The following is a 16,914-nucleotide window of genomic DNA, read 5'->3' on the forward strand; positions in this document are numbered from 1 at the left end:
GCAAAGGCTTCACGCTCTATTGCACTCCACTTCTGTTCCCTGGGAAGTAGTCTCCGGGATAGGAAGACCACGGGTTGATCCAGACCTTCTTCATTGAGTTGCGATAACACTGCCCCAATGCCATGTTCCGATGCATCTGTCTGGACAATGAACTCCTTGGAAAAATCTGGGGCCCTTAAGACCGGGGCCTCGCACATGGCTTGCTTCAGTTTCACAAAGGCCTGGTGGCAAGCCTCCGTCCAGACTACCCGTCGAGGTTGTTTCTTGGATGTAAGCTCCGTGAGGGGGGCCACAATGGTCCCATACCCCTTCACGAAGCGGCGGTAATATCCTGTGAGGCCCAGAAAAGCTCTGACCTCAGTCTGAGTCTTGGGGGGTTCCCAGGCCATGATTGCCTCGATTTTTGCCTGGAGGGGTTGCACCGCTCCCCTACCCACCAAGTGTCCAAGGTACACTACCGACCCCTGCCCGATCTGGCATTTACTGGCCTTGATCGTTAAACCAGCGTGTTTCAGGGCCTGGAGAACAGCTTGCAGGTAACGCAAGTGATCCTCCCAGCTGTTACTGAAGACAGCAATGTCGTCCAGATAAGCAGCAGAGAAACTCTCCATTCCGGCGAGGATCTGGTTCACCAGACGCTGAAACGTGGCAGGTGCGTTCTTCAGCCCAAAGGGCATCACGCAGAACTGGTAGTGGCCCTTGGGTGTGGAGAAGGCTGACCTTTCCTTAGCTCCATCAGTCAGAGAGATCTGCCAGTACCCGGAAGTAAGGTCAAAGGTACTCAGATATTGGGCAGCTCCCAGCCGGTCAATTAGTTAATCCGCCCTCGGGATCGGATGAGCATCAGTCTTGGTTACTGAGTTCAGTCCCCGGTAGTCCACACAGAACCTCAGTTCCGGTTGGGCCCCCGGTGGTGCAGCTTTTGGTACTAATACCACCGGACTGGACCAGGGGCTGCTGGAAGGTTCAATTACTCCTAGCTCCAGCATCTTAGTGACTTCACTGTGAATGCTGGCCTTCACCTTGTCTGTCATCCGGTAGATCTTTGACTTCACAGGTGGGCTGTCTCCTGTGTCCACGTCTTGGACGCACAGGTGAGTCCTACCCGGAACAAGGGAGAACAACGAAGAGTACTGCCCCAGGACCTGGCGGCAGTCCTCCTGCTGTTCAGGAGTTAGGGACGGGGAGAGAATCGCTCCCTCCACCAACCCATCCTTCTCTTGAGACGCAAATAAGTCGGGGAGAGGCTCGCTTTCCACGTCCTCTGCTCCGTCAGTCACCATTAACAATAGGACTTCGGGCCTCTCATGGTGGGGTTTGAGGCGGTTGGCGTGCAGCACCCGTAGGGGCTGACATGGGGTCTTCAGGTCCACCAAGTAGGTAGCCTTACCCTTCTTCTCCAACACCTCAAAGGGTCCTGACCAGCGATCCTGGAGGGCGCTAAGCTCTCCTGGTTCGATCACCCACACCTTCTGGCCAGGCTCCAACTCCACCGGGTGAGCATTGTGGTCATACCACGCCTTCATTACTGCTTGGCTGGCTTCCAAGTTGTCAGAAGCTTGCTTCCACAACTTAGCCATTTGGCTCCGGAAGGCCAGCATGTAGCTCACCACATCCTGGGGAAGCTTTCTGGGAGTCCTTTCCCATCCGTCTCTCGCCAGGCTGAGAGGTCCACGCACAGGGTGCCCATACAAAAGCTCGAAGGGGCTGAAGCCCACTCCCTTCTGTGGCACTTCCCTGTAAGAAAACAGTAGACAGGGTAGGAGGACGTCCCATTTCCTCCGCAGGCTTTCAGGCAGACTTCTGATCATGCCTTTCAAGGTCTTATTGAACCTCTCCACCAGACCGTTGGTCTGGGGGTGATAAGGAGTGGTGAACCGGTAGGTCACTCCACACTCCTTCCACATCGCCCGCATGTATGCTGACATGAAGTTGGTCCCCCTGTCGGACACAACTTCCTTGGGAAAACCCACTTGGGTAAAGATTCCCATCAGGGCCCTAGCCACAACAGGTGCAGTAATGGTCCTCAGAGGTATAGCCTCTGGGTACCGTGTGGCATGATCCACCAAAACCAGGATAAACCGGTGACCAGCTGTAGTAGGTGGATCTAACGGACCCACAATGTCGATGCCCACCCTTTCAAAGGGGGTGCTAACGACAGGAAGTGGTTCCAGGGGAGCTTTCAGCTTCACCCCTGTTTTCCCACTGGCTTGACAAGACACACACGTCCGGCAGTAGGTGTCGGACGACACTTTCATCTGAGGCCAATAAAAGTGTGGGACAAGACGGGCAAAGGTCTTGTCTTGCCCCAGGTGTCCTGCCAAGGGGATCTCATGAGCCAACTCCGGAAGGAAGGCTCGGTAACGTTGAGGGACAACCAAGGCCCGTGACGATCCGTGCATGGGTGCCTTGGGTTCACTGTAGAGGAGGCCATCCTCCCAGTAAATATTGTAGTTCCCCTCAACGTTCCCTGCTGCCTGGGCTTCGGCCTGTCGCCTCAGTCCCTCAAGTGTAGGACACTCCTTCTGGCCCTTGCAGAATTCCTCCCTGGTCGGCCCTCCCTCCACGTGCCACTCGGCCGGAATGGGTAGGTTCTCCAGTTTGGTAACATCCCCCTCCGCGGACTCCTGGTCCACCACCTCCGGTGGCCTATCCGTCACACGGGGTGCGGATGCCGAGGAAGGCTCCTCCTGTCCTCGGTTCTTCCCTTGATTGGCAGCCGGCGGTGCCTTTGTTCCAGGCTCCCGCCTAAACGAACTCCCTCTCCGGGTAGTCGCAGACCTTGTGCTGACACAGGCCCAGTCAGGTGTACCCAGCATTTCAGCATGAGTCCGGTATTCCACCTCCTTCCAAGCATTATGCTCCATGTCATTCCCCAGCAGACAATCGACTGGCACGGCAGGGCTTACGGCAACTCGAAGTAACCCTGCAACCCCTTCCCATTCAAATGGAACCTCGGCCACCGGATAGTGGCCCATTCTGCCGTCAGCCATCGCGGCAGGGTGGAGTACATGGGGAATCACCTGCTCTGGAGACACCAGTTGGCTACGTACCATAGTCATACTGGCTCCTGTGTCTCTCAGAGCCTCCCCTCTTTGGCCGTTGATGGTGACCCACTGCCCATACTTTGTGGTATTTGCGGGCACCTGGATCTTAGGAACCATCTCCCGTTCTCCTAGGGACACTAAAGTGACACCCGCCCACTCCCTTCCCTTACCTAAGGGCATCTCCTCACCGAGCACTACACTAGCTACTCCGGGGGTCTTTCCTCCGATGGGAGGGGGTGGTCTCTTCGGGCACTTCACATCTCCCTTATAGTGTCCGACACCACCGCACTCGTAGCAATGGACAACCCTTGGCTGCTGACTCTGGCCAGGATTAGGGTTTCTGGGTGGGTTAGCCCTAGGGGTGAATCCTGTTCCCTTCCCTTGGGAACTATTTTGGGGGCCTTTAGAGAACTCAGTTTTCTTTTCCCCTCCCTCTTTCTTCTGGGGGGCGCCCTGTCCGGTCTTTTGAGAGTCCCCTCCAGTCCCCCTTGTGGACACCCGGGTACTAGCCCAAATGTCCGCCTCCTCAGCAAGCTTCCGGGGATTAGTCAGCTTGCTATCCACCAGGTGTTGACGCAGTTCAGGGAAACATTTTTCGAGCAGGTGTTCCTTCAACATCAAATCAAACAACCCCTCATAGTCCCTCACCTCACTGCCTTGTATCCAACCCTCTAATGCCTTCTTCGCATAGTCCAGGAAATCCACCCAATTCTGTGTGCCCAGTTTGTGGCTACCCCGGAACTTCTGTCTATACTTCTCGGGTGTTAGTCCAAACTTCCTCATGAGCGCCACTTTCATGGTGGGGTAGTGGGTCTGCTCATCCTGCTCCAGGGCCAATAATGTATCCCTACCAGCTGGAGGCATGTACTTATACAATCCCCCTCCCCAATATTTCTCTGGAACCCCATGGACTCTTAATGAGATCTCATAGGCCGCTAGCCACTTGGCGATATCATCACCCGCACTATAACTAGCTACTATGTCTTTTGGCAAATAGGGTTTAGATTCCCTGGGGATCTCTCTTTCTTCGCTGCCACCACTAGGAACAGGGTGTGCCCCGACCCGTAGGATCTGGAGATCTATCTCCCTGAGCCTCAACTCGTGAGCCATCCTCCGTTCCTCTTTTTCATTCTCCAGCTTCGCCAAGTCCCATGTGAGTTGTCTTTTCTCCCTCCGGTCAGTGAATTCTGCTTCTAACAAGCCGTGGCTAGAGACACTGCTGCCCTTCCTTGAAAGTTTTCTGGTCCCCGCTACTAGGTCCCCCACCTCAGGTTGGTACAAACCAGCCCCCTCGCTGTCAGGCTCTCCATCCCTGTCCTCCTTCTCAACCTTACTTTCTCGCCGTGCCTCCCCCCAAGCCCTCAAGCTGGTCTGGAGTTCACCCTTCTTTGCACCTTGGGGACAAAACACCCCCTCTCGCTCACAAAACTCTCTGAGTTGGGCCACAGTATAAGTTTCCACATCCTCTAATACAAACTCCATTTTGCCCACTCAGGATAGAAGACAGTTGCTTACAGAAGCTATGCAGGGGGGTACCTTTTATAATACCTCCTCCCACCACCAGAAGTAAATTTAGAAAAAACAAAACTCAAAATTAGGAAGTCCGCTTGGAGAAAACTCCCGGTGTAGGCCTATGGACTACCCACAGTTATTGTCGAGTAGACGCAAGCACAGCTCAATCCCACCACTGAACACCAATTTTATGTTGGAAACCGGGCAACCGGGTTAGCAGTCACCAGGTTCCCAGCACAAGGGTAGCTTGGCTCGAGCGGTCGGGGGTCAGGCACCGTGCTAAGCGTACGTCACACCCTCACAATAACCATGCGTTCATCCGTTCCAAAAACGACACTACACCGTAAAAATTATGAAAGAAAGTAGTTTGTCTTTATCTTATTTTCTCTTAGTTGCAGGTTTCAAAACATACATACAATGCCATAAGACTTTTCTTGAAAATAGCAGGTCAAATAAATAATACCACAGTGGGGTTTCAATAAATAGGATCAGGTCATAAATAAACACGGAATAAATATAGGTGCAATAAATACAGATGGCAAATAAATACAGTGCAGGAATAAATACAGTGCAGGACAATAAATAAAGCACCCTCAATAACTTAAATAACACAATCAATGACAATTACAGTTCACAACACTTTCACGAGGTAGTTTGGTTTCACTTTGCCCAAGTACAGCTTGTGGTCATTTGGATGACATGGGGGGGTGTCCCACCTAGATTGGTCAAGGCTGGGCCTGAACTGAGGTAAAATAAGGGTAACCCAAGGATCTGGCTCTCCCAAGATACACAACCCCTCACAGAGGTCACTGCACCAGTCTCAGTTCACCCCTGGCACTCCCCAGCTGGTTCTAACACCCCTCTGGCCCCTAGAATGGTCTTTTAGGGCTCCAAGGGGCCTCAGACGCCCCCTCTACCACTTACTGCCCTTTACACGATGATCGGCTCCGCTCGGCGCCGGGTCGACGTCGCTGGACGGCTCCGGTTCGATGTCGCTGGGCGGCCTCGGTTCGGTGTCGCTGGGCGGCCTCGGTTCGGTGTCGCTGGGCGGCCTCGGTTCGGTGTCGCTGGGCGGCCTCGGTTCGGTGTCGCTGGGCGGCCTCGGTTCGGTGTCGCTGGGCTGTTCCGGTTCGATGTCGCTGGGCGACCTCTGCTTGATGTCGCTGGGCTGCTCCGGCTCGATGTCGCCTTCCGGCGTCGCAGGGTCACGGCCTCCCCGCTTCCGGGTGTCTCCGGAGTGCGACCTCCACTCCCGACCTCCGGCGCGCTTCACCTCAGATTCCGGCGTCTCCGGAGTGCGATCTCCACTCCCGACCTCCGGCGCGCTTCACCTCGATCTCAGGTGACTCCTTACTCGACCTCCGGCGCCTTCCCACGACCTCCGGCGGCGCCCTCACCTGACCTCGGGTGACTCCTTACTCGACCTCCGGTGTCTCTCCACGACCTCCGTCGGCACCCTCACTCGACCTCTGGCGGCTCCGGGTACGACGTCTGCTTTCTGTCAGCGTCGCTTCTCCACCTCAGGCCTCAGGTCTCCAAGCTTCTCGACGTCAGGACTCCAGGAGGACACCGCTAAACAGGTCAGGAGCTTGCTGGTCTTCTTCTTTAAGGCCTCTTCACATTATGTAGGTCCTTAAGATGGTTTTTCTGGTCTTGGTCCCACACAGGGCTCTAGGCTGGGCTTGGTCAGTAGGGACTAGCATCAAGGGTGGGTTTCTGGACCCCACTCCAAGCACTGGTTTCCACCCCTGCTGCCTTACTCCGACCTCCTTCTGAACTGGTCCTCTCTCCTCTCCAGTCAGTTGCCAACTGCCACTCTGAGATGGTCTCCCAACATTCTAAACTGCCTCTCACTGTCACAGGGTTCCAGAATGTTACGGAAGGTTCTAGAAATCTCCAGTGGGTTCTGATGATGTCACAGGTGACAATGGGTGGCCACCATTTTGTGTCTCAGGCCCTCAGACAGAAGTTCCAGGGGTAGGGAAAATGGCTCCCTGACCCTGCATCAACACTAAAGTCTGGTGGTTCCCAAAAAGGAAAAAGTATAACAGGGATTGAGGCAAAAGTGGGACAAAATAAATAATGATGAGGAGGGACCACCCAAAGGGCTGACAGGTCTAACACCCTCTATATAATTTTCCTTTAGATTTTAACCTGATGAAGAGTTCGTGATTTCCCTGAGCAAGTCCTGTGCTGCTGCAATGTCAGATAACATAAAGAATTGGCCCTTAACTAAAACTTTAAGCTTTGATTGTTGCGCTATTGTGGCTTGTGCTCCTTTAGCTTTAAATAATTGTAGCATCTGGACAAACTCTTTTCTTCTCCGAGCAGCAGAAGCAGACATGTCTGAAAAAATGCGACATTTCACAGTTTCATTGACGAAAAATTGTCTTTTCTGAATTGCCGTCGAGAGAATGGTCTCCTTAATCCGTGTGTCAGAAAAATGTAATAGAATTGTACGAGGGAGAGAAGAATTTGGGAAAGGTTGAGCGGGAACACGATGTGCTCGTGTAATGGTCAGGTCACCCTCAAAATTAAGAATTACTTTAGATTTTAAGAAAGAGGTTACCCACTGCAGCGTGCTAGGGCCTTCAAGACCCTCCGGAACCCCCACTATACGAAGGTTGGAACGGCGGTTATAGTTCTCTAAGTCGTCCAATTTAGATTTGAGTGTACGTGAAGTGAGGGAAAGCTGATTTGCATCCTCTTTGACCTTAATCATTTGATCCTCCAAATTGGAGATACGAGTCTCGGCTTCTTGGAGTCGAGCGGGGAATGTAGAGAAGAGATCCTCCATTTTGTCCAAACGCTGATGGATTGAAGCAAGCTCGGATTTCTGGAACCTCTTCAACTCACGGACCTCGTCGAGGATTAAATTTAGCATATCTTTGACTGACATCTGAATGTCCCCAACAGTCTCGGTATCTAAATCTAACAAAGGACTGAGGTGACTCACACTGGAGACAGACTTCGCTGGGGAAATTAAAGATTTGTCAATGGATGATTCCACGACACCTGTGTCTCCCAAAGTCAATACATCCTGCGTCGTTGCCAGGGAGTGCTCTAAAGGTATAGAAGATACCGGGGTTTTAGATTTATGCAGAAAATTGGGAGGCTGAATAATCGAAGAAGAAAGAGAAGGACAAACTTGGGCGGAAGTGCTTTGACAGGATACAGCGCTTTTCTTATCAAAAAGAGGAAATGGTTTAGTCCCCTTAAACACCTCCATTAAACTGACCTGCGTGGACGAGAAATCCTGAGTGAGTGAGGAGCGTGCCGTTTCTGCTGTTTCTGCACAATAAGAAGCCTTTAAGTCTGGAGACGGAGTCTCGCCAATAGATTCTTCCAGCTCTTCCGAGCTTCCTGCGCTGTCACTTTACTCCTTCGCCTTACCATTGCCAATGGCGTCTTTATTTAGTAGTTTGGCAGCGTTCCGCGCTTCTTTAGCCTGAATACGTGAGGCCTTTGCCTTACGAGTATTCAATAATTTCCCCATCTTTAGAAGTGGTTAATAATAATACTGATTCCTTTATGATTTCAGTCCCAGTTAAGTCCCAATGCCGCAATATCTCGTGGGAAAAGGAAAGAAGCCCCCAGAACGACAGTTTGGCAGCAAGATACCTTTTTTTTTCCGCTCCTTTCTCTTCTTCCCGGCGTCCGGCGTCCGGCGTCCAACGTCACGTAGGGTTAAAGAGCCGCGGTCCTCATTGCCAGGTACTATTCATCCGTTTTCATCCGTTTTAGGCAACCTCACGCTGCAAATGAGGCTGAATAAAAGAAACGGATCCGCCGCGATGAAGAAAGGCAATCTTATGGATTAGCTCAAATTTTTCAGTGCTCTTTGGTACACCACTGCCGGTCACAGCCCGCCTTGCTCCTTCCACTTCTTCCTCCACTTCATCTGCCAAGCGAAGCTCCAGGCACGAAAACACGAAACAACAACGTGGAGTGCGAGATTGGAAACTACAGATACCGAAGAAGCATCAGAAGATTTAGCGATAGAAGGTGCAGAATGAGCCGCAATACATCTAACATGCTCCAGCTCAAACTCGAGCGACGGAATCCAAACAAATCCACTGAGAACACCAGCCGCCATCAGCCGCCGCCGCCGCCGCCGTAAACTGCACAGCCTCGAAGAGGGGGGGAGGAGTCAGGAACCGGGAATCCTCAGGTGCGCGTGGAGGCGTGGATCTCCATCACGCGGGCCCCTAAACATTATCTGTACTCGGAAGCGACTTGATGGGGGAACAAAGTAAACCTCAGCTGCGATATGGCTGTCACTCCCCCTCCAACCATAGCTATGGTAGTGATGGATGCTTCCACCATAGGGTAGGAAGCTCCCCTGGAGGATCTGGACATCAGAGGTCTCCTGCTCTCCAGAGAATGGAATCTTCACATAAACTTGTTGAAATTGCGGGCAATTCTACTGGTGCTAAAGGCCTTTATCCCCTCCACCCAAAGTTGGTCTATCCAGATCTTGACGGGCTACATGATGGTGATGTACTGTGTCAACAAGCAAGGGGAAGTAGGGATCTTACCTCCTTTGACTGAAGGCATTGAGACTGTGGTCTTGGATACACTGCCAAGGGATCTTGTTAACTGCAAATCAACTAGCCGGGTCTCTGAATGTCAGAGCTGACAGCCTGAGCCGGCATAATCTTGACGATCACGAGTGGTGACTTGTGCTGGAAGTAGTCCAGAATATCTTTACTCAGTGGGGCAGTCCTCAGGTGACTTGTTCACCTCATTGGGCCTTGCTCAATGCCAGCAGTTCTGTGCCCTTCAGTATCCTTTGAGGGGCACATTGGGGGGACACATTTCAGTTGTAATGGAACTTTTCGTTGCACTACATATTTTCCCATCCCTTTTAAAATCCCAGACTGTATTAAGGTTTATGTAGGGGTTGAAAAATATGCATCCTCCAACCCGTTTTGTTGTGCCCCAGTGGAACCTTAATTTAGTTTGAACTTTTCTAGTGGGGATTCTAGAGTTTTAGCCCCTGCAAAGATGTTCCTTGTACATGTGCTTTTAGTGCCTATAACTTCGATCAGGCGGGTGAGTGAGTAAAATGCTCATAATTTCCGTCAACTGTTTACCTCTTTTTACCCATACCAATTGGTGTTCGCATCCAGTGGTGTTTTCTGCCAAAGACGGTGACTCTCTTCTCCTGGATCAGTCCATCCCCATTCTGACACCCCCTTCCCCCCCATCCTACAAAGGAGGAGGAGCAGTTGTAGAAGTTGGGCAGGAAAACCCCACAAAATCACACTGCCATCCTTCACATCGGAGATCAAGAGCCTGATATGTGGAATACTCCAGGGATCAGCTCTCAACCCTATCCTGTTCAATGTCTACATGACTCTGCTTGCTAGAAACATCCGATCCCAAGAAATCACCCTCCTGTCCTACGACGACACCCAATTTATCCTCTCCCTGACATACAAGACAACCACCCCTGAAGGCAACTTCACTAGTTGCATCAGAATAGCTGGTAACCAAACTTTAAGCTCAACTCTAACAAGACCGAAGTGCTTGTCTTCAGAAACAGGACCTTCTTGTGGGACACCACCTGGCAGGTGACAGAGCTACGACCAACACCCACCAACCACGCCAGAAATCTGGGGATCCTCTTGAACAACAAGCTCAATATGATGGCACAATTCAATAAAGTGAGCACAGCCTGTTTCCACATCCTATATATGCTACGAAACATCTTAAAGTGGCTGCCACAGAACTCCAGATGCACTGTCACGCACGCTCTTACCACAAGCAACAATCTCCCAGCAGCTTCTACACAGACTTCAGACCATTCAGAATACCACCACAAGGATCTTACTCAACCTCCCATGCCACACCCACATCTCACCCCACCTCAGAGCTCCACTGGCTCCCCATTCATCATCGCAACTAATTCAAACTCCTACATACAAAGCCTCGCACAACACTGGTCCAGCCTACCTAAACAGCTGCATATTCTTTCACCAGCCTTCCAGACACCTAAGCTCAGCCTCCCTCTCACTCAGGCACAACTCCACCTTCACAAAAGCAGAGCAGGAGCTTATTTGCCTACATCACACCTAAAGCATGAAACAACCTCCCGCAACACATCAGAACCTCTTCGCAAGATTCTGAAGATCTGGCTCTACAAATAACTCTACAGGAACCACACGCCTACACAAACGCTCAAGCTCCTGGATACTCTCAAGGGTGATTAGTGCGCTATACGAGTAGACCTAACCTACATCCTAGATGGTCAGTTGGCTACTACCTAGACTGCACCAAGGACATACAACTGGATGGACAGCTCTTTGTAGGCTACTGTGGTTCTAAGAAATGCAAGGCAGTGCAGAAAAGGGCCCTTTCAAGGTGGATCATCCTCTGCCTAAAAACCTGCTACTCTTTGGCTTTGATGGAACTCCTGGAAGTAATCTGAGCCTATTACCATAGAGCCCAATCCCCCACTTCTTCCTTTTCCAGATGCGTTCCCATAGAGATCTCAATGCAGCAACATGGAAGTTCAAACACACCTTATGCAAGCAGTACTGGCTGGATTTTAAAGTACATAAGGATGGCAGTTTTTATTATAGTCTAACCAACAATAAACTCTTCAGTGGGAGGGTAATGCTATGACATGTATTCGACAGGTGAGGAACCTGCAGATTGAAGTGTTCTTCAGAAGGCAAAGTTACTTGCGTGTGGTAACGACCTTTCTGGTGGATACTCTATCTACCTATACATTTTTCTTCCTTCCCCCATTGACTGGGAAACACGCCTACTGCCACTGAGCAACATTTAAAACCCTTCTACCCCAATTCTTATTAACACTTACACCTCTTGCTCTATTTTCAGTGTACTGTGTGATCTCTTGATAGGATAGTGCTTTTTCATCACTAATGTAAAATGACATTCTTTTTCTAATGCCGTCTTATAATATCTAAAATAATATTTTTGCAATCATGTTGCATACATGACATGTACATTTTATCAGTAATAACAGTATTTTCTCTTTCTTGTTAGTTCCTTTCAACATTCATGGTCTTTATGATAAGTGTAACAAGTTCGATATTTTGTGGACATCTTGGAAAGGTGGAGCTGGACTCTGTGACCCTTGCCATTGCAGTAAGTATTTTTTATGAAATATGGTAGCTGTTAGAGAAGATATAAGCAAACTTAACTTGATTTGTGTTATTTTCATGTTTTTATAAATATTGCTGTTTTAACACATAGTAAGAGTGAAACAAAACTTGTTAATTTCCCCTCCTCCCTCTTCCCTAACAACCCTCACCTCCTCCAGAGTAGCATTGAATAAAGAGTTTACAAGTACACTGGCTATAGGAAATGACCTAACAGTTTTGTTTTTGGGAAGCATCTTAGCAAACTCTTGAAATAACCTATCCAGTCATCTCTTTGGATATCATTTTTAAAGGCCCTTAGACATGTGAGTGATCTATTGCCTCGCTTAAAAACCTCCCCAAGGGAACCCAACTATTTGCAAACTGGTTCTGTAACCTGTCGATATCATGTAGGAATGTATCCATTGCCACAGTTCGCCATAGTCTTTGATACCTTTCTGTTGCTGGGACAGTTGTGTAACATTTACCTAACATTGCTTGCATTGCAAATAAATGAAGTGCCCTCATTAGGGTTGTAATAGTGTTCCTGTTTCCCTAGACAGCATCAGGTGTCCAGTATCATATTGCCACACCCTTTGATGTATTGTAGACTTGTGATCGTATAGATATCGTCCAGCAAATCCTTCCAAAATGTTTTAATCCTTGGGGATCCCCACAAAATATGTGAGATTGTTCCTCCTTGCCCACATCATCTCCAGCATAAGTCATGTTTCGGTGGAAAGTGCAGGTCTTTAGTGCCACCTATATATGTTTCTGCTTGCATCTATTAGTTTTGCCTTACTCTACTTGTTTGTGTCAGTATAATGTCCCACTCGTGCTCTTAGAAGGCAACCTCTTGTGTCATGTAGTAACTTTTCCTGCTATTTTATCTGCCGCTTCAATAGTTTTATGTATTTTGAAGGTGACATGAGCATCCATGTCTGTGGTAAGTAAGAGTTTCTCATAGTAAGTAATCTTCTCATTGCCCCCTGCTGAAAACCCTTATTTAGTACCCAGTGCTAAATTTGGGTGTATCTGAAACATTCTTTTTCTGTAATCTCATATTCTTTTAATTACGTCAAACATCTAATTTTCCCATAGCCAAACAGATCTCACAGCTTATTGCATCGATTATCGTCCCATTGTTTGAATGCTTTCCTTTCTAGTCCTGAGCCGAAAACTAAATTTTCCCAATTTAAGGTTGAAGGGAATGGAAAGCTAGAATAATTACAGGTTTAAAGGTTTCACATGTAGTTTTCAAAACTGTTTTCCCTGTGTTGTTCTGTTCAAGGTATACTCTGTTATCGCTAAACATTTTTTATTTTAGTGATTGCATCTTTTAAGATGGTGGGGTTCAAATGCCAAATGCTAGGTCTCTAAAACTGTCTTACCTCCCTTAGTGGAGTTTGCAAATCATAAGTGCATGCTCGTACAGGGATGTGTTGCAGTGTTCAGCAGTTTCTATATGCAAGATATCTAAATGAGTGATCTAAGAAAAACATATCTATCCTTGCATAAGTCTTTTGTGCCGAGTAGTCCACTTGATCTGGGCTCACAATTTCTCCGAATCATTGCAGTCCCACATTCGACAGCTATGATCGCTGTATAGCTTTGTTTAGATTTTTCTAATTTCTCATTCAGAACAATGCTCCAACACCACCCCCCTGTAAACTCCCTCGCTATAATCGGACTCTTCTCAAGCAATAGTAACTTATGGATTCTTGGCTTGTGTTTACAGCATATACTGCTGCTGTTGAAACCTCACTAACCCCTTAAATTAGCATTGAGGGGGGCGTGGCCAAGTAACATGGCCGACAGGATCTGAGCCTCCGAGCTCCCTGCTAGACCGCCCGGAGATCCTGCTTAATCCTGCCCTACTGATCCTTAGATTAGCAACAAAGTAACACAGCTGCGCCGTTCGATGGTTCTGCACCCGGGGAGGTCCCACCCCGGGTGCAGGAAATGGATACCCCCAACTAGTGAAAAACAGTAGAGGCTCAAGTGAAGCTTATGGACTCAACCAGTTGTTGCAAGGAAGATGAGGCAGGGGCGACTCCTATACCGATTGACTTGTAGTTAATTTCTCAATTAGCTCAGCGCGGCTTCAAGAGTCCGTGGGAGTGGTAAAAAAACAAAGGATGATATCCGCAAACAATCTTCAATGTGTGCCCCCTACTTAGAGTCCTTGAATGTTAGAATTTGACTGAATCTTCTGAATAAGAGTTTTGACGCAAAACGCAAATAATGCTGGCGACGGAGGACACTCTTGACTGGTGCCTCTAGAAAGCGTAATCGGGTCAGACAGAATAAATCGTGGGCCCAAGCCATTCATGGACAGAACTTTAGTCTAGAAAGACCAGTTAACCTGGTTGAATGCCTTCTTTACAGCCCAGGATAGGAGGAGCTTCTGTGCCCTGTCACGTGTGGCTTGTTCAGTAGCTTTAATTGCAAGTCGGATGTTATCCCCTGGGTAGGAAACCGGGGTCACCAGTCCCTATGGCGTAACGTGACCCGAGCGGCTGGGCACCCAAAGGCCTGTGTGTAAAGCAACCATACAACACGCACCTCTCATGGAACGGGGAACACACACAATAAGGGACGCCACACTGTATAATTTATGCAAATACTCAAGTTTATCCAAGCAGCTCGAGATAGATGCAGTTCATGAGATATCAGTGCCATTCATGAGCTATAAATACAATTCAATGAGATGTACATGCCAGTCATGAGATATAAATGCAGTTCATAAGCTATAAATGCAATTCATTAAATATACCGGCACTGCATGGGATATAAATGCAATTCAATGAGATGTACATGCAAGCTTCACTTTCACCTGCACGTTATTCACTAGTAGGTTCCCTGATGGCCCTAGGCCACCCTCGTGTGTCTGACTCCCCTTAGTAGGGTTCGGGGAACGTGACGCCACTCCTGGGGGCGTGCAGGGACCCAGGGCAGACCTCGCGGGCCTGCCGCTGCTCTAGTTACCTGTAGCGCTTTAGTGGTGATTACCGCGCTATGCGCGCTAAGCGGTGACTACCTCAGAACGGAGCATCTAGCACAGAGCACTACTCTTAATCAATGACGATTAATACTTTAAAACGGAGCATTTAGAACAGAGCGCTACTCGTAATCAATGACAATGAATACTTCAAAACGGAGCATTTAGAACTGAGCGCTACTCGTAATCAATGACAGTGAATACTTCAAAACAGAGCATTTAGAACAGAGTGCTACTCGTAATCAATGGCAATTAATACTTTAAAACGGAGCATTTAGAATGGAGCGCTACTCGTAATCAGTAGCAATGAATATTTCAACACGGAGCATTTAGAACAGAGCGCTGCTCGTAATCAGTAGCAATGCTTATTTCAACACGGAGCAGCTCAGGGAGCACAACGGGTCTTGCGGAGCGAGTCTCTCGTGCTCCGGTGCAGTTCGTAGGGCACCACGCTCCTGGACAGTCAAGGGGGAACAAGGGAAGGATCCCTCGGCGGGGTCTCTCTCTGTCGTGGTGACCAGGGGGACTCCCACGGAGAGGGAACCCGGGATCAGGGTGCGGTGTGGCTCCCAGCCGGTAGGGGGCGCACCGGGATCAGTCCCAAGCCTCCGGGCTTACCTTGCTCGACGTCGGCGAGGCGTCCACACCGGCTCCGATGTCCGCAGGCGATCCTGTTGCGACGGAGGGGCCGGTCACAGCCTCACGCACCTTCACCACAGCTGCGACGGCAGCGACGGGGCCCCGGGCTTCTCCTCGGGCCTTGCGACGTTGAGGGGCACTATTCCGGCCTTCGGGCCGCAGCGGTGAGCGCGCTTCAGCCTCCACACTACGGGGGGGGCCTCAAATTAAGCAGGGGAGCTCCGCGCTCAACGGAGCACGCTGCCGGGGATCCCAGGCCAGGTCAGGGAGCGCAGGGGTCACAGCGCTAAGACCTGGTTGATCCTCAGCGTTGCCACAATCAGCTTGGCATCTAGTGTCTATAGTCAGTCTGGACACGCAGTCTCAGCATTCAGTTCCTGCAATCAGTTGCTCTAGGAAGTCTTGATGGCGCAGATGTATCTGGCGCCCTTAAGGGGTTCTGTTACAAAGGGGGGTAGGGAGTGAGTTGGCAACTAGGTCCTTCCTAGTCAGGCTGGGCAGAGGTGTCCTGGGTCCTCCTACTGCTGGGCAAGATCAGTGGGTTTCACAGGGTCCCTCACTCACTTAAGAGGCAGCGCCTAAATCCTGTCCCTCTCAGAGGCATAAGTCCCTGGCTAGGCCCTACTGCCTACACTCCTGCGTGGATTTTCCAGCTCTGCTTTACCCCACTGGCCAACTAACTACAAAAAGTTCCCTCCCTCACTTAAGTAGCCCTAGGTCAGGTGACCTCTAGCCAAGGCGGCAAAAGTAAAACCACACCTCCCTTCTAGAAGGTTCCAGCACATTCCAGGAGCTTCCCCATTCTACCTATGGGACAAAAAGGCGGGCTGGTGTCGCAACATTGTTGTGGGGTTCCAGCCAGCTCCTGGCAGCTAGGGTGCTACTATGAAAGACCACTCTGCAGTAGCAGGGGTCTGTGGCAGCCATCTTGGGAGAAGTAACAAAAATGAAAAAATTCAGGAAAAAGGGCCAAGTCCAACACCCTGTCTGTCAGTCTTGTATAAAACTGCTCTAAAACGTGGATATGAGGACAGGCAAGATCCCAACCAGTCGATTCGCCAAAATGTTGGTAAATTTCTTAACACCCATGTTCAGTAGTGCAATAGGTCTGTATGTTCCACATTGATCTTGGAGTTTGAATGGTAGATTGGGTAGATTCAATCATGGTCGGCGTAACCGATCCCGTATCTAAGAAAGAATTAAAGACATTAGTCAGGTGAGGAGCAAACACTTCTCTGAAGGATTTATAGAACGAATTAGGGATCCCATGAGGTCCAGGGGCCTTATTATTAGGTAAGTATTTAATGGTAGATCTCACATCTCCCTCCATAATGAGGGAATCAAGTTCCTCTCTAACCTCGCCGGGAACCTCCGGGAAGTGAAGAGATGCCAAATAATCATCTTGTTGATCCGTATCTAAAGCCTCCCCCTATAGCTCCATGGAAAAAGAAACATAGGCATCACAGACATCCATGTTGGAGGACAATTAGGAGCCATCTCTGATGGTTCGTATTATAGGTGGCATTTTTGTCCTTGAATTATATGTGGATTATAGAAGGCCAGCTTGCCTATCCTTCTGTGAATCCTCTCCACTGGTTGGGTA

The 16,914-nt window shown here is 49.6% G+C and overlaps 1 protein-coding gene across 2 annotated transcripts in view; it reads left to right on the top strand.

Moving 5' to 3' along the window:
• Positions 1-16,914, top strand: part of LOC146858426 (multidrug and toxin extrusion protein 2-like) — a 722,400-nt gene that overhangs the window by 162,441 nt on the left and 543,045 nt on the right. For both annotated transcript variants that reach the window (XM_085649347.1, XM_085649348.1), the window contains exon 2: positions 11,577-11,678. In XM_085649347.1, coding sequence (XP_085505473.1) covers positions 11,577-11,678 — 102 coding nt within the window. The remainder of the gene's footprint in view (positions 1-11,576; positions 11,679-16,914) is intronic.

The sequence above is a fragment of the Triturus cristatus genome, chromosome 3_2 (assembly GCF_964204655.1).
Source record: "Triturus cristatus chromosome 3_2, aTriCri1.1, whole genome shotgun sequence".
Lineage (NCBI taxonomy): Eukaryota > Metazoa > Chordata > Amphibia > Caudata > Salamandridae > Triturus > Triturus cristatus.